Source organism: Drosophila teissieri, chromosome X, assembly GCF_016746235.2.
Source record: "Drosophila teissieri strain GT53w chromosome X, Prin_Dtei_1.1, whole genome shotgun sequence".
Classification (NCBI taxonomy): domain Eukaryota; kingdom Metazoa; phylum Arthropoda; class Insecta; order Diptera; family Drosophilidae; genus Drosophila; species Drosophila teissieri.
The window spans coordinates 14945858-14967116 of NC_053034.1; the positions used below are offsets into that span (position 1 = coordinate 14945858).

Sequence of the window (21259 nt, forward strand, 5' to 3'; positions counted from 1 at the left end):
TGCATAAATCTCAGCTATCGCAAGTTATCAGCAAATCTTATGCCATGGCCAAAAATTGAGTCTGCTCTTGCACTGAGAAGATTTCATACGAATGCCTAATTAAAATGATTAATGAGCTCAAATATAGCACTTTGTATTGCAACTTCGTTTAGTCAAACATGAGACTTCACTTCCTATCTGCAGTTTGGCACACGTGTGATTTTGAATTTATACTCGCATCCTTCCGCTCGCTAATCCCAATGGCAAACGACTGAGATCCGCAAAGTGAATCATTCCTCGCCAGACACAGACACATTTTTTGCAAGTGTGTCAACTTGGGGATTCCGCCAGAACTTCGCCTGCTGCCTCATGCAACACTCATATATCTTGCCACCGCCACCGCCAACGTCTTCATTCCCGATGTAATATAAAAATGCGTGCCACGGGATTGGCTTGCAACTACCACTACTACTACTGGTATATAGAAACACATACATATGTATTTATATACGCATATGCAGGGTGTGTGTGTGTGTGTGGGCGAATTCAGACTTCTGGCGAGATGGAGCGCAGCCATCATTATTGTGCATATACAATGTCCTGGCCCCGTTTGTCCCGCTTCCTTGTGCTCCTCGGCGGCAGTGGCGGTGACGTTGACATTTTGAGTGTCATTTTGTTGGCTTGGCGTGGCTGCCACACAGCCACACAGCCACTTGCAACATCCCAACTCCTGACTTACATCGCCTCTCTGGCGCTTTCATACCCTGCTCTCGTACGGATCAGAAGTAGTTAAGTTATATTTCGCTTTAGCTTGGATAAACGTGCTAGTCCCAATCAGTTTTATGATCGGATGCAAACTGCGAAACGTCTATGTTAGCATGCCACTTTTATGAACTGAACGTCTGTAGTTTTTAGCACTAAAAAGTTTTGCTCACCTTATTTTCCGCTTTTGCTGCAGCTCCAATCTGGATCTGGTTTACTTTAATGAAATGTAACATCCGCAAAGTTTAAACATATTATTGTATATCACTGAAGATTAAAAACGAAAGATATATATTTTCATAACCCAGCGATGACTGTCTGCTGCACAAAGGGAATTCCACAGCTGGTAATGCAAATTTCGCCAGCATTCTCAGACTTTCTAAGATATTCTCACAGTTTCTGGAGGCAGAAGTCTGGAACTCTGGAATTGGAATTGGGATTGTGCTGGAGCTGGAGCTGTGGCACGCACTTGCTGCCACAGTTTGTGGCTAGCGGAAACACATTACATACTCGGCAGCTTGGCTAGCACAACATTCGAGCAGCATGGAGTGGGTGGTTGGGTGGTTAAGTCTTGAGCCTGGCGACAACAGCCGGAAACGGAAATAGAATAAAGTGGCTTTCTGGCTGATGAGTCGCTGGCTCTCATGCCACATGCCACATGCTCCCCATCCCACTAGCGCTCCACCACCACCCACTCATAAGTCGCCTGTGGCTTTTCCTCCCGATTCTCGAGCCTTTCCAAGGCGAACCAGCAATTTATTCCAATTGTCGTCGACGTCGCCAGCATTTCATTAACTCGCACTGGACGGCTCCATCGCCGGTCTGTCAGCACTTTCTCCGCTTTCACTCGTGTTAATTGTCCTGGCAACTGGCTATTTTTTTTTTTTTGTATTTTTATTCTTTCTTTTCTGTGGCGAGAGAAGAGAGGAGCATTAGAGCGCTATCCATCAGCGGGAAGCTGCTAATGAAGACGGGAAGAGTTAATGGCAAGATGATTCATCGGTATGCGAAAGAAAGGCACTTTTCTTCCTTTGATATGAGTTTTTCCTACAAATTTTCCTAAGTAAGCTGCGATGTGTCAAGGAAAAACGCAAATATTACTACGGAAAATATATATTTCTTTTGGAAAAGTACAAAGTCCCCATCTTCAGTACACTCGCTGTGCAAGGCATGCAAATGTGCGATATACAGAAATAAATGTGAAGGAGTCCTTTGAAGCATCATTGTATGTATTTCGTTGACCAAACTCACACACACACACACACTTTCATAAAGTTTATCCGGCTAATAAAGAATTCTCAAGGCTCCCATTGAGCCAAAAGCCCGCACGTCGATCCCTTTTGTGTCCCAAATTGTCTGGCAACAAAACGTTAATTCGAAACGTTTTATTACCCTCGCAAAACAAGCAGCAATGTTGTTGCAAAACTGAAACCGAAACTGAAACTGGAACTGAAACTGGAACTACAGTTCAAATGGGGGCGTGGTGCGGTGGTGGCTCTGCGAAATTTCCCACAAATTGCAATGGGGCCATGGGAGGGCGAAAAAAAATAAAAAAAAAAAGTAAAAAGGGGTGTGTTCGTTGGGGGGCGTGCGATTGTTGTAAATTTCGCCCAGCTATTTTTGGTATTTTTTGTTTTATATTTGGCGCGGGCGCTGCAGGAAAATCGTTAAGAAAAGTTATAGAAGGAACGAGGCCATATAGCCATATATATAGCAAAGAAGTATAGCAACAATCGGAGAGCAAAAGGAAAACGGCGAAACAGGGCGGACACGAACGCAGCGACGTGACTGGAATAGTATTCCAATAATTGAAGGCAGCGACGACAGCCGTAGACGTCGAATTAAAGCCCAGCATGAAGTATGGCAGCAATATAGTATAGTGCCCCCACATGCCCCTCTTACCCCCCCTCATAACCAACTTGATCTATATGTGTGTCAGGGGGAGGGGGGTTGTGGGTGGCAGTTGCTTCGATGATGGGCACCTTAAAAACACATTAGTCGAAAGCCCACCCCGAAACTGAAGAACTTTATGGATTGCATGTGCTTCAGCCGAGTTCTGAAGCCGAAGCTGAAGCTGAGTTCTCGTTGCTGCAGCTGCAGCACCACTGATAATGGACTGACAGCGAAAGCAAAACCAACCACCCACAAGCCACCCAAAACCACCCAACCACCACCCCCAATGCAAGCAGGCAGAAAAAAACGCAACAACCCAAGCCCGTTTGCAACAGAGAGAAAAAAAGGTAGTTTTGGCTTAAAGCAATACAAGCCATATTTACATTTTATTGACCACGTTTTTTGCCAGTCTGCCTTTTATGGGCAAATACACAATGCGGTTGGAAATAAGCAATCAAGTTGATGTGCCAAATTAAAATTAAACAAACACAGAAACGATAAAAAATAATAAACATAAAGGGAATGCAAACGATTTGAAAAGGTGTCTAACAGCAGGCAATGGAGTATTGTAAGCTGTCACTTTGCAATTACCATATGCATACGAGCATATGAAAAAATGATAATAAAACTGTTTTTTCCAGTGCAGTGCCACACTCGCGCATTGTGCTAAAACTTTCAGCGCTATCAGTTTAAATACGGCAAGCTCAAAGCGGCATTATGCTGGCTTCAAATGGGCGAATTTTCGGGATCTACGACTTTATACATACATATGTATGTAGGAATATGCAGGAGAAACGATTGGGACAGGTGGGATGTATCCAATTTTAAATATGCATTAAGCCAATGAAAACTTGTGCCATAAAACCCGCTCAGCACGCACCGAGATATGTCAAAGAGTCACTCCGGAATTGGGCAGCACCAGGAGGAGCAGTGGACCAGTGGAACAGGAGAACCGGGGAACAGGAGAACCAGGGTGGTCCTCAAAATGGTTAGCCAGGTGACTCTGTGCAGTGCAGGTGATAGCCAAAACACTTTATCGTCGGGCAAACAGAGATACACACCCACACACAGCAACACTCAGGAACAGAAACAGAGACGAAGAATTGGCAAAATAATATTAGCATCAAGACGAGAGCCAAATTTTACGATCCATTTAGAAGGACGTGGAGTGCAAATCGGATGATGGGTCTTCGTAAGCCGCTTAAAGGTGTTTGGATTGCAGTGCGAGGAGGATGCTCCTCCATGGAGGAGTATACGCTTTTCAATCGATTAGGACAGCCATTGAAACGGCTTCCCAGGATGCCAGTCGAGAATTTATGCTCAACTCATTTTATTAATGGATCCTTTAGGCGCGTAAGCAGCACATTTGCCAACGGCGACAATGACACCCATCACATGTGTACATATATATATGCTCACCTTTTTGAGGCATGAGTCAGTCAGTCATTCAGTCAGTTAGTCAGTCAGTAATTCAGTCAGTCATTCAGTTAGTCAGTCAGTCAGTCATTTAGTCAGTTAGTCGAAAACACATCAGGCAGTCAGTCAACCCTCGAGTGTTACGAGCCTAACAACAAATTTGATTTGTGTGGTGTATGGTGTACGGTGTGCGGTGTGTGTGTGTGTGTTGTTTCCAGGGTGGGTGGCCCGAGAAGTTTGTGGCATGGGATTTTTGAGCGCAGGTCCTTGACCCGTTTGTTCACAGATTTAGGCCATTTGCTCGTAGGTATTAAGTATTTGCTCAGTAAATAAAACCAATTGGGAACAAATACCTTTTGCACACTTAAGCTGCCGTAAGAGGGTGTTAAAAGATTTAGGATCATATTTTTAATTGGGTTTTCTCTGTGCCCAAGAAAAGCTTTAATCATTTTTCAATTGTGTAATTGTGTGCCAGCATCAGAAATGCATTGTTTTCCGAAAACAAAGAGACCCAACAAAGATAATCCCATTTATTGCTTACGCCGCCTCCCTCTCTATTTCAAAACTTGTAATTATTTTCGATATTTTCTTTTTTTGCTACGGTCTTTGAGGATTTTGGTAGCCGCTTTGCCATTTCATATCCCTGGCGACTACTTTGGTGGCAACCCCCTTGGTTTTTTATGGTTTATTGTTTGCCCACCGCCTGTTGTTCTCTGCATCGTCATGTTTGTTTTCGCCTTGTTCGCTTTCGTATTCACCGTCTCTATCTCCATCTCCATCTTCGTCATCGTCATCGTTTTCCACTTCGCTTCCACGTTGTCCCCTTTTCCTTTTCGGCATTTTCCAACTTTCCCCGGCTTTTCCGCCTGGCGCCCCAAATGTCGGTGCCTCGCCATTTTCGCGTGCTGCCATTTTCATTTGGGCGAAAGCGTTACAATTCCGCCATTATTGCTGTTGTTGGCTTTGTCAACATTACCACTACTCGCCCACGTCATCAGGAGCTCGGGAAAAACATCTTAGTCACTTTCACTTTTCATTACACTTTTCGCTCCTCGCTTTTTCGCGTTTTCCCTGCCTTTGTCATGCGGCATTTTATCCCCTTGTCGTTTTCCCCACTTTGCTTCTTTTTTTTCTTAGCCAAAATGGTTTTTAACCCAAATTGCAGCACTTCTCATGCACTGCACTCCAATTCAATCCAATCCGCTTAGCGACAACTTTTCCCACACGAAAGCCGGCCATAATTGAATTAATCCATGAGCAGCGCTTAACAATTGCACTTCTAGGCGAAAATCTGCAAAATATTAACTAAACTACGCGGACAAGCAAAACAGTGCGCTACATCGAATACATGGGGGGAAATGGGGGAAATGGGTGAAAAGCGAGGCTTTGGTTTGGGTATTCGTGAGCTGAGCATTCAATCGCCAGACAAAGCCGTACTTATCGCCCCAAAGGGAATATGCCGAGCAGTAATTGCATAACGGGCTGCGGGAAAAACAGCCAGCGATTTGGGTTAAAATAAATTGCATGTTTCATTTACGGCCAGCGCGCTGCTGCTCTGCTGCTTTGCTGCACATGCAATCGCCAGGAAGTCGGCGAAAGTCTTTCTCTTGCCATCCACACACGCACGCACACACACAGGTATTTCTGTGCTGTGGATCCACCAACTGCCACCCACTGCCACCCAGTTCCACCCACCTGGTGGCCCGTGGCTCCGGCAGCGTTAGTTGTTTTGCATAATTAATGCCATCATAGGCAGAGGTAATTGCATCTAACCCGTTGCCCACGTCGTTGCCTGCCTGCTGTCCTGCCCCGTGTCCTGCCCGCTGTCCTGCCCGGCGTCCTGCCGCAATGTGGCCGTAATGACGGTATCAGGCCCCAGGACCGCATTAGACCAGCAACCGGCAACCAGCCAGCAAGAACCACCCACTGGCCACCACCCAGCACTCCACGTCCACATCAGTGGCAAACTGTGGGCACTGGCAATTGATTTTGATTTTGATTCATTGCGCCACCGGTCGGTCGAGGGAGTGGGCTTGAATTAATTTTAAATATTTAAAGAGCGGCAAGCGACGCATCGTTTAAGCAGACATTAAGTTAATAAAACTCCAAGGACACGCCCAACACCACCACCAGCACACCACCAACATCACCAACATCGCCCACGTCCACGTCCTGGCAACTTAATTATGCAGCTGTGCCAGGTGTCTAGGACAAGGATGAGGATGGGGATGAAGATGAGGATGGGGGATGTGGATGTGGATGCGCACGAGGATGTGCATGCCAGTGTATGCTGAGTCAGCTGAAGAATTTATGAAATTTTTATGGCCCGCACTTAACATCACCCGAAGGCAGCGACGAAAACAAGAGGCCATAGAATATCGAGTACACGCCAATTTGTAGCACAATTATGCATTCTTTTAGAACTCAGAGCTCTCACTTCTTTGTATAACAGGGAGCAGTTTCAGAAGAGTGCAAATATCATTGAACTGGCCATTTGTGTGTGGTTTATGTTGCCTTCTTGTGCAGAAGATCCTGGGACATTGGATCAGCTCCCGTGATCCTGCTGACATGCAAAGGACAAAGCGCCCTGTAAATCAAAGGAGTGCCAATCGCAATCGCTTCACAGGCTGTCATAGTCCTTCTAAGCACATCCAATGCATCAAATTTCTGGACTCGAACCAAAAAAAAGAGTATCAAACATGACATGGACATGGGAAAGGTGCTCGGGATGAGGATGGACACAGGGATGCCGATGGAAGGGGAACACATGACACACGCACATGGATTGGAGTCCCTGGAGCTTTGAGTTACTTAGCCAACACAGGATATAGTTAACTTCTTTACCAACTTGCACCCTAAGCTTTGTAACATTTTAAATAGTAAAAATATCAATATAATATCAAAGCTTGTTTAAGAAAATCACGCACTGATGTTAATGTAAAGAGCAACAAAGATAGAAAAGGGAAAAGATAGATGGCTGCTACCATCACTTTTCACTTTCCAAGCTTTTCCAGATATTTAGTTGGAAACATTTTTGAAATATTTGCAAGCAACGAGCTGAATATTATGGATATTTTCACAGATGGGCAACCAAATAAATCCTTCAAGAGCCCCAAGTTCTTGTGATTTGCAACTCCCGAACCCACCGCCTGCCACTTGCCACTGGGAGGCAATGAAAATGTTTGCCCATCTAGCCGTGTGCGTGTCATGTGAAGCCTTAAAGAAAATGTTGCTCTGGCCCCCTCATCCTCTGGTGATTTTGGTGGGGGAATGGCTTTGGTTCTCTTCATCCTGCGGATGCGACTCTTGCTGTCGTTGCTGCTGTTATATGCCATGTTAGCTGTTGTGTAGATTTTGGTTGTGAAGCAGCACACCGCACCCCCTTCGCTTCGTCTTGGGCGCCATGCAAACTCAGAGTTGTGCCGCTTGCCCCGTACTGCTTGCCACCTTGCCACGCTGCTGCCTTTTGGCCAGCTCCCCGGTTCTGTGTGTGTGGTATTCCAGAAAACGAAAGCATATTTTCCATGCGAGTGCACAAAGCGATGCGAGACGCACAGAAGCAGCAGCAGCAGCAACAGCAGCAACAGCAGCAACAGCAGCAAGTGGCACGGCAGCAGGACCAACAGGACCAACAGGATCCGGCTCACATATCTCGCTGCTCGCTTCGGTTATCCCCACTTGTACGTGAGATTGCTACACAGCGCGAAAAGATAGTAAGCCCTACGTTTAATACATGTTAGGGGGGGGGCAAAAGACTGAAATGTTAGCTTAACAATACACATTAGCATTCACAAGGTGAGCCCATTTTCTCTGCGTGTACCTCTACGCTGCTCTGACTTTTTTCTCGTTTCGCTTGTGGCTCCTGCTGCTGCTGCTGCTGTTGTTGTTAATCCTTTTCAAAATTTTTAGTTTGATTGTTGGGAAAATATTTTAGGCCCCGGGCACAAACACACAGCAACACACACACAGCAACACACACACACACACACATCCCGCACACACCGCACGCATTAGCATAACTTGTGGGCGGAGTTTTGTGTGGCCATGGAATGCGAAAACGGGGTGGTTGAGATCCCAAAAAGGGATATACACGAATGTATGTGCTCTGCAGCTTAAAGCGATTTAAGGGGCAAGCAGCACAAGGTTACGCCCGCGATTCAATCGGTAGAAACTGTGGGGCGCAGCGCGGCAATTAAATGTCATTAATGTTATTAATCAAAAGTAATTTATAATGCTTTCAACTTCAATTGAAATACCGAGAGTTTCAGCAACTATTGAGAGCTCTCCTCCTCCCAAAGAAAAAAAGTCAAACGAATCGGATTAAAAACTCCTATTCAATTGATTTTTCCACTCTTTCGCCAGACTTTCGGCTATTTGCATATAACCTATGTGGAAAAAAGTGGCAAAGTTAAACATATTACTGACCCAAGTTGCACATGCTGTCCAGTGCCCGAAAAAGCCAGCAGTGCGGCTCATTTGCATGCCACATGACAAAAAGCTCGTAGCAAATGCAAATTGAATCCAACTTAAACGCAGGCGGGCATTTTAAATTTGAAATGTTCAATTTTAAATGTTAAATGTTAAATTTGAATTTGAAATTTAAAACTTGAAGCTTGAAAGTTGAAATTCAACAAACCGACGGCAATCGCGCAATGACATTGATTGGCTGCTGCACGAGTGTTTCGCATTTTGCATTTCGAATTGCGAATTTCCCCCTCTGGTGGACAATTAAATATTTGCCCGTCTTATGGCGGCCATTTGTTGTTGTTGTTGTTCCTGTTGTTGTTTTCCCCAACACCCAACACCCTGCAACCAACCATTCCAGTGGCCATCACCCCCTGAAACGTGACCCGAACGGATCGAGGGGCAACTGCGACAGAACTCGTTACTGTCATGCCCCGTTGCCACTTGGACATGACAAAGGTTGACAGGGTGCCTGCATTTATTAAAACAACTGCCAGCAGGACGTGAACCATGGTGGACATTGTCTACTTGTGGACTTCCTTCTGCTTCCCTCTGCTTAAGTGGCCTATTCCATGTTGATTGCCAGCGCTTATAGATATTAGTCTAATGTTTCTCCCGCTTCCACTTGCAGTTTATTGGCAACAATAATGGTCAGCACAACATTGACAACACTGGCTGCTGGACAAACAACTAGTAGCAGTAATCACCATCACCACCACCATCACAGCCACCAGCAGCAGCAGCAGCAGCAGCAACAGCAGCAGCAGCAGGACCAGTCGCAGCAGCAGCAGCCGCATCAGCAGTTGCCATACCAGCAACGCGGCTACTACGCACTGAACGGCAGCTTGGAGCTAGACTGCGACACCAGCAACACGAACACGAACAGCAACGGCAACAGCAACAGCAGCAACAACATTGGCTACCAGCCACACCAGCAGCAGCAGCAACCGCCGTTGATCCTGTCGCAGGCTCTGCTGTCGCCTTCGCCGCCGCTCAACGATCAGATCAGCTTGCTATTCCCCAAGTGCCGACCCAAACAGCAGCAGCAACAGCAGCAGCAGCAACAGCAACAGCAACAGCAACAGCAACAGCAGCAACAGCAGCAACAGCAGCAACTTCAGCCAGCACAACAGCAGCAACATGTCCTTGCCACAGACGTGAATCGCAGCTGCAACAGCAACTCCAACAGCAACAGGAGCAGCAGCCCCACGTCAGCGGGAGTGGTTGGGGAGCCGTTGGCCAGCGTCAGTGTTAGTCCACCGCCGCCGCCGCCCAAGGCCACGCCCACCAGCACGCCCAGCTATTACAAGAGCGTGAACATTATAACGCAATCACCGCCGCCACACTCAGCATCCTCGCACTCCTCCGAATCGCTGTCCTCGGTGACGCCTCGCATTTCCACGAATCCCTTTCTGTGCGCACCACTCACGCCGCCCACACCACCGCACCACCACCACCATCAGCAGCACCACCACCAACAGCAGCAGCAGCAGCAGCACCAGTCGCAGCAGCAGGAGCCACAGGAGCAGGACATCACGGGCGAGTCAGCTGTGGAGGGCAGCAGAAGCAGGTGCGGCGCGGCTGGCGAGGTGCTCGAGTATCCCGCCTCCTTCTACTACCACACGGTGGGCGATAGTAGGCGTGGTCCCGGGCCCGGCTACACGGAGATGCCGCGAAAACGCAACACTGCGTTGCCCGCCAGCAACAGGCAGCAGCAGCAGCAGCAACAGCAGCAGCAACAGTTGCACAACGGCAACGGGAGCCAGAATCCCTTCATCAAGGAGAACTACTGGGAGGCACCGCCGACTCGGGCCAGTCTGCTGCTCCACTCGCCCACGGAGTATTCCGAGGAGCCGCAGCAGCAGCAACAGCAGCAGCAACAGCAACAACAGCAGCAGCAACAGCAGCAGCAACAGCAGCATATGCATGCCTCAGCCAGACGAGCTTACCACCAGCAGCGGGAGCAGGTTTACGGAATCAATCAGCGACCGCAGCAACAGCAGCAGCAACAACACATATTGCGGGTGGGTCGAAGTCCAGTTAATCGCAGCTTTCCACAGCAGCAGCAACAGCAGCAACAGCAACAGCAGCAACAGCAGCAGCAACATCAGCAGATTGCAACTGCCAGGAGCAATCCCTGCGCCGACGGACTGACTCCGCTGGCCAGTCACTATCTGTACGGCAGCAAGTCATCCTTGGATCAGCATCCCGGCGATTGGGAGCCGCGGGAGCAGCGCAAACTGAGGCTGCGCGAGGAGCGGGAAAGGGAAAGGGAGCGAGAAAGGGAACGAGAGCGGGAAAGGGAACACCTGTTGCTGGAGCAACAGCAGCAGTTGCAACTGCAGGAAGTGCAGGCGGCCAGGGACAACCACCTCAGCCACTTGGCGGGTCAGCAGCAGCAGCAACAGCAGCAGCAGAGGAAGCGACATGTGTACGGCGAGGAGCGGGAAAGAGAGAGAGAGAGGGAGCGAGAGCGAGAGCGGGACATGGAGCGGGATCATCGCCTGGTCAATGGAAGTGCAGATCCCAACGAAAGCTGGCAGCGTAAGTAGAAACCACATCCCAAGTGCCTAAGTCAAAACTAAATTGAGTGCTGGAGAAGAACTGCAAAGTTAGAAGAATGCATTTTGATGCATTTCTAACAGACTAACAACAAACCTATTTACTGGATTGAATTGCTTGCTGGGGGCACCGAAACCTTTTTACTTACAAATATAGAAACCCCATTGGAAATGTTGCTTCTTTCCGAGGAGCTGCCACCTATGCGGTTGCACGTGCCTGCAGCAATTTGCGGCTTGAAGGACCAGCGGTGCTCCTCATTCGGTGGAGCGTTTTGGGGGCAGTGCCTGCGAAACCAATTTCCGACTGACTGAATGCCGGACTGATGGACATGGGCCGGGTAATTGAATTGCAAATCATGCGTAATGAAGTGTACTGCAAATATGTATGAAAACGGACCAAAGCACCAGAGCACCGGAGTGGGTGAATTCCGGAAAGGGGCAACCCCATGAACCCATTGCCAGGAACATGGGTAACATGGGGAAATGGTGAATGGTAAATGGGAATGGAAATGGGAATGGGAAGGGAACAAAGCGTAGGAAGCGCGGCAAAGTGGAATTTAATTGATTGCAATTAATTGGCATGCCAAGCAGTTGTTCGTTCAGTCAGCAATGCCCCCGAAACCTTGATGCCTGCCAACCCATGTCACTGCCACTGCCCCTCATCCGTGCTCTGTTTCTCTCATCACCCACCTCTCTCCCCATCCAGATCTGCGCGTCACGACCGAAACGCTGGCGGAGGAGGGCGGCAACTCCGGCAAATCCGGCAAGCCGGCGGACAAGGCCCAGCAGCACCAGATGCACAATACGAACCCAGGTCACAGTCACAGTCACAGTCACAATCCGGAGCTGAATGTCTACAGGGAGCACAAGCTGGACGCCTGGAAGCTGGAGCGCAACTACACGCTGGCCGTGGAGTCGCGTCACGGCATCATCGGTACATTGCCTTGCATTATTACTATATGTACTTAACAAATCCTCAAAATAACTATCTGCTATCTGCCACTTGAATTGCTTTCAAATGGTTTTATGTCCGTCTGTCAGCTGACCAAGCTTACTAAATGAAAACTGAAGCGCTGCTTCAACTGCCTTAAAAAAAGTATTAAATTCTGTGCCAGCCACTTGTTTGAAAGCATATCTATTTTATTTGTAACAATCCACCTGCGTAGATATAAAAAGTTGTGCAAATCCCAGTGGGTTTTTCCATTGGTTTAATTCCGAATAACTGCATCCACTTGAACTCGCAACTGAATCGCTTTCATCCGCAGAGTACGAGGGCTCGCCCAGACGCATTGGAGTGACCACCAGCAATGTGGCTGCCACTGGAGCGGCGGCGGCGGCAGCAGCAGCAGCGGACGAAAGCGAACCACCAGCAGCGGCAGAAGCTGCAGCAACAGCAGCAGCAACAGCACCGCAACCACAGCAGCAGGTGCCCATGGCCACCGTACCACCGCTGAGCTCCACGGCCACCTCGCTGCAGAAGACGGCCGCCCGCGCGGCACTGGCTGCTCTGGCCCAGAGCCATCCGCACAGCTCCCACAACATACTCAGCGCCCTGCTGCCGCACTCGCCCAATCCGGGGAATCCCGGCCAGATGCACGCGGCGCAGCAGTCCATCCAGAGCTATCCAGTGCGTCCTGGATTTCCGCAGGTGCGTGCACGCCTCACATGCCGAAATCACGTTCATATTTCTTTTATTTATGAATAATTTATTTATGGCAGCGCATCATCTCGCCGCCCAGTCGTGAGCCACGCAGCAGCTCCCCTCCCCTGCAGCAGCAGCTTCAATATCAGCAGCGGCAACAACAGCAGCAGCAGCAGCAACAACAGCAGCAGCAGCAACAGCTGCAACAGCAGCAGCAACAGCACTTTGCCAGTCTGATGAGCAGCCACAGCAACAACAACTCGAACACCAACAACAAGCAGCCGCTGAGCAGCGACAACAATGCGGAGGACACCAGCAACGATGTGTCCGAGATCGGCACCATATCCGACCTGACCACTCCGGAGGCAGTGGGTCTGTCCATTGGCTTCGCTGCCGGCGAGATGGCCAGCCGGGCGGGCACTCCACCGCAAGCGGCACAAGCACCACCGACTTCAGTGGCGGGCAGCATTGCCAATGGAACCGGAAACGGAAGCGGAAACGGAAGCGGAAACGGAACGGCGAACGGAACGGCAAACGGAAATGCAACGGCAACGGGCAGCGGACTGGGTCCCTTGAGCCTGCACACAAAGTCCTCGACCTTCGATTATCTGTACGAGTTCTCGGAGACGCGCAAGGTGCTGGAGGAGTTCTTCAAGTGCCCCTCCACCGACGAGCAGCCCATCATGGAGAACGGCAGCGATGTGGACAGCATTGTGAGTAGGATGGAGATGATTGTTTTTAACTTTAATTAGTTGCCCATGTATGCTAATCGGAAATATGTATTGTTTTCAAGGATATCCAGTACGAGTTCCACAGCAACTTTGAGCGCGACGAGGAGGACTTGGCCGAGGAGGAGGAGGCCGATGACGACGAGGAGGTCGACGACGATGCCGACGAGGAGAACGACGAGGCCGAGGACGAGGACGAGCCACTGGACCAGGATCGTGACCAGAACTACCGCCCACAGGCGCCTCCCACATCCGGCCACATCGCCGCCGAGCGCCTGGTTTTCGGTGGCTACGGGCAGCAGTCGCAGTCGCAGGCGCAGCTCACCGCTCAGCCGTTGGGCGGAGCGAGGCGACACTACAGCGGCAGTCCGCTCATCCGGGACTTTGACTTCTTCCTGGACTCCACCAGCCGGAGCAGCGGCGAGCGGGACGCCGATCAGGATGGGCTCAATCACAACCAGCTGCTGAGCACGAGCAGCGGACATGGCGGAGGCGTGGGCGTGGGCGGTGGCATGGGCGTGGGTCCGGGCGGTGGCCACAACTACCGCTACTCGCCGGAGACCACCGACTACGATTCCAACTGCGGCGACATGGACAGTAAGTGCTGCCATCTCGAATAGCAAAAGATCGAAAGCTTAGCACATTCCTCTCAATGTTTCAGGTCTCTCGGGCGAGATGAATGGCGGCGGGGTGTCGACCTCCTGCTCCAACTACGCCAAGTTCTATGCCTCGGCCATGCCGGTCCTGGAGGATGGCCTCTCCTCCGGCCACACCAGCGACACCGAGAACAACAACAACAACCAGAAGAACCTGCAGCAGTCGACGCTCAGCCAGGGCGGCCAGTGCCCCACCGCCAGCTTGAGCGGCAGCACCAGCATCGGCGGCAGCGGCGGCATCTCCATGCTGATGGACATGAAGCGCATCTCGACGAACCACAGCCTCAACAGCATGAACAACCAGACCACCACCACCACCACCAACTCCAACACCAACGTCACCACCACCACGGATAGCAATGGCGGAGTCGGCGTCGGCGTGGTGGGTCACCACCTGGTGGCCACACTGGTGGCCAGTCCCAACAATGGGCAGGCGAAGTCGCAGGGCAAGCCGCCAAAGACATTGTCACTAGACCAGAGTCCCAGCAACCACAGCAAAGTGTTCAAGAACATTGATCCGGAGTTGGATTCGCTCTACTCGATTGGTAAGTTGCTTAATACCTCATCACTTAAACTATCACTATCACTTCCTATTATTCATGTACTTCTAGGAGTTTTCCACCGTCCAGACACGGTGCAGATGACGCCACCTCCGCCCGCACCGGCGCCACATCGCAAGCCCAACCTCAATGGCTGCTCCGGTGGCGTGGTGAACACCAATGGCGGTGGCCACCTGGCCGGCGGCAGCAACGACGTGGATCTGCTGCAGCCGAGCACCAAGCACACTCCCTTGGCGGCGGCCATTAGTTCCACGCTGCAGCGCAGTTCGCCCACCTCGACGATAGCCGGCAATGGAATCGCGACCGGCAACGGAAGTGGCAAGACCAGAAGCGCCAGCAGCAATTGCAGCAGCAGCGCCAACGGCGGCATGCCACCGCCCATTCCGGAGAGAAGCAACCTCGTTGCCGCAGTGCAAAGATCGCCATCACCTGGCCGCAACTCACCCGTTTGGCTGTCGCGCCACTTGGACGGCGGCGCTGGCAAGGATCTGCTGGAGTCCGGCTCCGATAACCACTCAAAGAATCACAGCGCCGACGAGGAGGACGTGGACACCGATCTGGAGACGGACCGCCTGCTGGGCCACCAGCGGCTGGACGACCAGGGCTACTACGATGAGAACAAGAGCTGGGACCGCAAGCCGCGCTCGCTGCTCTCGAAGATCTCGCCCAAGCAGCAGATACCGAGCACCAAGACGCGCAACGGCTACAATGCGCTGCTCAGCTCCACGCCGGAACTGCCGCCCCCGATTCCGCCAAAGGGTCAGTCCGGATTGGGATTGGGCCTCACGCTGGGCTCCGGCAACGGTGGCAAGCTGCTCGACCTGGTTGGCGGCATGGTGCAGCGCAGCCTATCGCGCAGCTCGTCGGAGCACAGCGAGAAATCGCCCAGCATAATGCCCATTTCTGGCGGAGATCTGTGTGCCGGCGGCGTGGATGTGGTGGCCTCTGCTGTGGCGGCCACCTCGGCCACGGTGGTGGCCAGTACGCCGGCGTTGGGCAGTCCCGGTAATGGCGGCGGCTCGGAGCGTTCAGCTGCAGGAATGACCAATCCGGGTGGCGCAGTCAAGCTGGGCGAGCAGGAGATGGGGGCCATCAACGGTGGCAGCGCCATGCCATTGGGAGCTGGATCGGGAGCGGGATCGGGAGCTGGATCGGGAGCGGGCTCTGGAACGGGTGCCAATGCGGCTGTGGTGGCCAACAGCAACGCCAACAACAACAACAACGTCGGCGGCGGCGGTGGCGGCGGCAACAGCAACAACAGCAGCGGCAGCGGCGCCGGCAGCAACAGCAACAGCGGCGAGAAAAAAGTGAAAAAGAGTAAGAGCAAAGAAGGTAAATGTGTTGGGTTTATCCTTCGTTTGATTGTTCCTATATATATATATATATAACCAAATAACCGTATATCCGTATATCCGTATATCCATATGCATATATATAATATATACATATACATGTATATATATAGTATATAGACTCTTGTGGCCTGCCATGTTGTCGGTGTGCATTTGATGTTGTCGTTGTCGTTGTCAGTTGTCGCAAACAACGAAACGCTTCATTTCGAAAGCGTAGCGAACTCAGAGCAAATTCAAAATTCAATCGGTGGATGCGTAAAAATGCGAAATTGTATTGTATAATGTGTAATTTGATAATCCTTTTATCTGCGATCCAATTTTTAATCCGTATTAATCGTATATCAATTTTTTACCTATCATTTCTCTGTTTTCCTTTCGCATATTTATTTGCGTATTTTTGCATGCGTCGTTCGTTCGTTCGTTCAACCAAATCAATAAACCAAACTCTACTCTTCATTTTACTGTGTCTGTGTGTGTGTACCATACTTTGTAAGATAAAGTTCCATTTTGTAATAGTGTCTAAGCTACAACACTAACAATATCACACGAAACAAGGAATGAGGCTGTAATTGTAGAATTTTAACCTTTTAGGGGATATAACTAAACTATTTATAGATCTATTCCGTTTTTACAATAGTGATACAAATTACATCTTATTAATAGTAATAAATCAATATAAAGCAATCACTTTAGAAAAAGTATTCCAAATCGTAAAAGCCAACTTATATTATAATATGATAGATAAAGATCAGTGTTTGTAATAGATTGCTAGCCCACACATGCACCTACACCAATCAACTAACACTCGACATGTACTCTATGACCACCGAGTCCTTGCCAACCGAGTTGCTAATCAAGTCCTTCCTCTTCTCACCAACTGCAGGCGGTGCAGTGCTCATCGAGGGCGTTCTCTTCAGGGCCAAGTACTTGGGCTCCACGCAGCTGGTCTGCGAGGGTCAGCCCACCAAATCGACGCGGATGATGCAGGCGGAGGAGGCCGTCTCCAGGATAAAGGTAAAGTGTCCTTCGTCGTCACCTTCCCATTCCCACCTATTTGTTGTAATGCTCGCCCGACTCGATCGATTGCTTCGATCAGCTGTAGCTGCTTTTGTGCCTGGATCGGTTCTGTGTTTGTAGTGGGTAGAAATCCTGTGATCCCCAAATGAAAATCCAGATCGGAGCTTGCCACAGATCTTGCTAAATATTTCTTTGTTTAACCCTTATGAAATAGAAGAAGAACATTGAATTCGGCATGACAATTACGATTGGTAGTTAAAATTCAACATACCTAAGATTAAGAATTGGAATTTTTGGTGTTTTTGTCAAGTGTCAAGAGTGAAATAAATTCAAGTAAATATTAGATTGTGACAATCGCCTGAATAATTGCTACCCCAGCTGCTCCCTGCACCAATGCTCCCCGAAGCGAAATTATCAGCTATTTTTGATCCCAATGATCTCAGATTTTTGATTTGCCCCAAAACACCACCACCTCCCCCGCCACCCACTAGCCCGCCCAGCAAGCGACCTTGTGCTAAGCTGATTGAAGGACCGAACTTGGGACCCGCAAAAACTAATCGAGAATCGAAAATAGAAACTCATTAACTGTTTACTGTTATATTTTCATGCATCACCTCCTCCACATCAAATGCTCCGCATCCGCGATGACCAACCACGCTAACGAAACCACGTATCGCCATATCAAACAAAAATCAAACCGAATCTATATTCAATAAAAATCCAAAACAATTCGCATTATAGGCGCTGGTAAGTAATGGAAACACTAGAGCGAATACCTCCCGAAATACACCCCCTCCCGAATACACCCCCACCTCTGGTTTGCCTGATTTGCCTTGAATTAAATTGGACCCAACACACTTGGCCCGCTATAATTCTTGTGTTATCCAAACTCAAAGCTTGTCTCCCGGGGATCCCGCCAATTCTCAAGTTCCACAACCGCTGAAGTTATTATCCATAGTTAATAAACATAATCAATCATTTTGCAGGCACCCGACGGCGATGTGCAGCCCAGCACAGAGGTGGACCTGTTCATATCGACGGAGAAGATCATGGTGCTGAACACGGACCTCAAGGAGATCATGATGGATCACGCGCTGCGCACCATCTCCTACATCGCGGACATCGGGGATCTGGTGGTGCTGATGGCCCGTCGTCGCTTCGTGCCCCAGGACATCGATGATGCACCCAAGCCGAATCGCACGCCCAAGATGATCTGTCACGTGTTCGAGAGCGATGAGGCGCAGTTTATTGCCCAGTCGATTGGCCAGGCCTTTCAGGTGGCCTACATGGAGTTCCTCAAGGCGAACGGCATTGAGGATCATCGCTTTGTCAAGGAGATGGACTACCAGGAGGTGCTCAACAGCCAGGAGATCTTCGGCGACGAACTGGAGATCTTCGCCAAGAAGGAGCTGCAAAAGGAGGTGGTAGTGCCCAAGGCCAAGGGCGAGATACTGGGCGTGGTGATCGTGGAAAGCGGCTGGGGCTCCATGCTGCCCACCGTGGTTATTGCGAACCTAATGAGCTCCGGCGCTGCTGCCCGTTGTGGGCAGCTCAACATCGGCGACCAGTTGATCGCCATCAATGGACTGAGCCTTGTGGGTCTGCCGCTCTCCACCTGCCAGACGTACATCAAGAACACCAAGAACCAGACGGTGGTCAAGTTCACGGTGGTGCCCTGTGCCCCAGTCGTCGAGGTGAAGATCAAGCGGCCGGAGACCAAGTACCAGCTGGGATTCAGCGTCCAAAACGGAGTGGTCAGTTGCAACGATAGTCTTCCCAACATTACCTAGTATATCGATCAATTTCCTTGCAGATCTGCAGTCTGTTGCGCGGTGGCATTGCGGAGAGGGGTGGCGTTCGTGTGGGTCACCGCATCATCGAGATAAACAACCAGAGCGTAGTGGCTGTGCCCCACGAGAAGATCGTGAACTTGCTAGCCACTTCAGTGGGAGAGGTACAACATCGCATTGCTGAATATATATCCGATATTAATTCGTACGTTTCAGATACTAATGAAAACGATGCCCACGTCCATGTTCCGCCTGCTCACTGGCCAGGAGAATCCCATATATATTTAAGCCTGCGGGAGAGTAATAAACGGCGATTATTGTTAACTATAAAAGAAAAACAAAAGCAAAAAGAAAAAGAAAAAAGAAAAACACAACCTTACAAGGGTATTACGATATTTAGTATATATACCTATACATATAGAGAAAGAAAGTGAACGTGAAGAGTAAATATATGTGTGTATATGCGTGTGTACCTATATATATACATATATACTAAACATATACTACACACGAGTGTATCGATTTTTTTTGTGAGTAATACTAGACAAAGTTCGATCGGAGGCGAGTTAAGAGCGGCTACTACGACAAATAAGAGGAAGCGATAACTAAAACACACACACACACCACACACCCACACACACACATGGCACGCCTTTTTGCAAAGCTTAGTAATAATAGTTAATATTGTGTGTGTGAGTTTGGGCCGTCGGCCAGGACACGCATATATACATGCATAAATATACACACGAGTATATGAACAGAATGACCTTTTTGCGAAAACGTCCTTAGCTTAGTTGAACGGCGACATTAGTCAGAGAGTGCAGCAGCTATAGTAACAGAACCCCCATATATGCTTACCCATACTTATTGTAAAAACCAAAAATGAAATCCAAAAAAAGCCATGGCAACTCAAAGCAACCCGAACAGGATTCGAATTCAGATTCGGAGGCAGGCAGCTCTTTTGATATAGTATATATAATCCACACGCTATATAGCACCATCCCGAATATATTTATATAAACAAGCAACAAACAAAGACAACAAACAAAAAGCCTAGGACAGATAGGAAATGCATAGAGAAATGGAAATGGAAAGGGAAATGGAAATAAAAGTGGATATTGTAACTGCAGCGTTTCGTTTTCTACTCGCACCCATAGCCGACAATTTTGATAGTTATTTAACGGATATAGCCAGATCGTAATGTACGCCATGTGTAAATTAAGGAGCGCTTTACACCCCCACATATACGACAACAAATATACCCCCCATAGAGGATTTAGTTTAGCAAACACTTACACTCACACTCACTTAGACGCTTCGATTTCAACCATCTTCGTCCAAAAATTGTGCTACTACTCGTTAAACAAGTTGATAGATATAAAAACCAAGGGAATAGAAAGGATAACAGCAGGATTATAAAGAGAGAGGGAGAGGGATAGCCGGGAAAGAAAGAAAGAGATTGAGAGATAGACCCCCGTTATAAGCCATATGAAATAGAAAGAGACGGACTAGCCTGCAATAACGTATATCTGGGCCCGCATTTTAGAGCCACTCGAACGGAAAGAGACGGCAACAGGAACAGAGACAGAGACAGCTATAGAGACAGTCAGACAGCCAGACAGAAAGGGAGAATTGCATTTCTTTGTGTGTATATGTATGTGTAAAATACTCGCTATTTGGCCCCAATCGCAATCGCAATCCACAAGCAACCGGCAGCAGCAGTCACTAAGAGAACTATTATTAACTACGAGTATGATTTACACAATTATATAACTGCACCGGGGCATTTGCTTGATGTTTGTGAATTGATCGACTATTTGGCCTCATTTCCGCTGCTTGGCAAGGGCCACGCCCACGCCCACCAAAAACCAAAAACCGAAAAAACCAAAAAAACCAAATTATTATACAAAACAAAAAGTATAAAACACATAAAAACTGCTTCAGCAAAACCAAAGAGATGAAGGGAAACCGAAACAAATGCATACAACAACTAATATTTAATGAATTGTTTTTTTTTTTTTGGTGTACATTATTTATATGGAATGTGAAACTGCATTACAAATTTAATGAATATATATTAAATATTTATTAAAACGGGCTAATTGCATAGAAATTATATAAGATCGATCATAGCGATGATTATTTGTAAAGGCGAACTAAACCCAAAAAAAAAGCAACCGAAAACAAAATGGATAAATAAAAGAATATATAATCACATGCGTAACAAAAATATAAAACCAAAAATTGAGCATAATAAACAGAAAATGAGAAAAAAAACACCTTCGTTTTATTTTTGCTAGAATTTCAGGAAATGTTGTGGAATTAAATAATGCTAGGACATTACAACCACCCCCTGGTGCGTTTCGTCACTACGTTGACTGCTACTTACATATGTAAACTTACTTTGAGCAAGTAATCCAAGACAATATGATTCCCATT

At 48.7% G+C, this 21259-nt stretch overlaps 1 protein-coding gene across 1 annotated transcript in view; it reads left to right on the forward strand.

Annotated features, from left to right (window-relative positions):
• The window catches only part of LOC122625215, a 76756-nt gene extending 55693 nt beyond the window's left edge, over positions 1-21063 (forward strand). Inside the window, exons 4-15 of the mRNA XM_043805219.1 lie at positions 9146-11058; positions 11782-12009; positions 12341-12723; positions 12795-13430; positions 13511-14042; positions 14107-14646; positions 14713-15993; positions 16897-17027; positions 17772-17777; positions 18017-18784; positions 18844-18984; positions 19037-21063. Coding sequence (XP_043661154.1) covers positions 9162-11058; positions 11782-12009; positions 12341-12723; positions 12795-13430; positions 13511-14042; positions 14107-14646; positions 14713-15993; positions 16897-17027; positions 17772-17777; positions 18017-18784; positions 18844-18984; positions 19037-19108 — 6615 coding nt within the window. The 5' untranslated portion in view covers positions 9146-9161 and the 3' untranslated portion in view covers positions 19109-21063. The remainder of the gene's footprint in view (positions 1-9145; positions 11059-11781; positions 12010-12340; positions 12724-12794; positions 13431-13510; positions 14043-14106; positions 14647-14712; positions 15994-16896; positions 17028-17771; positions 17778-18016; positions 18785-18843; positions 18985-19036) is intronic.
• The last annotated feature ends 196 nt before the right edge of the window (positions 21064-21259 follow it).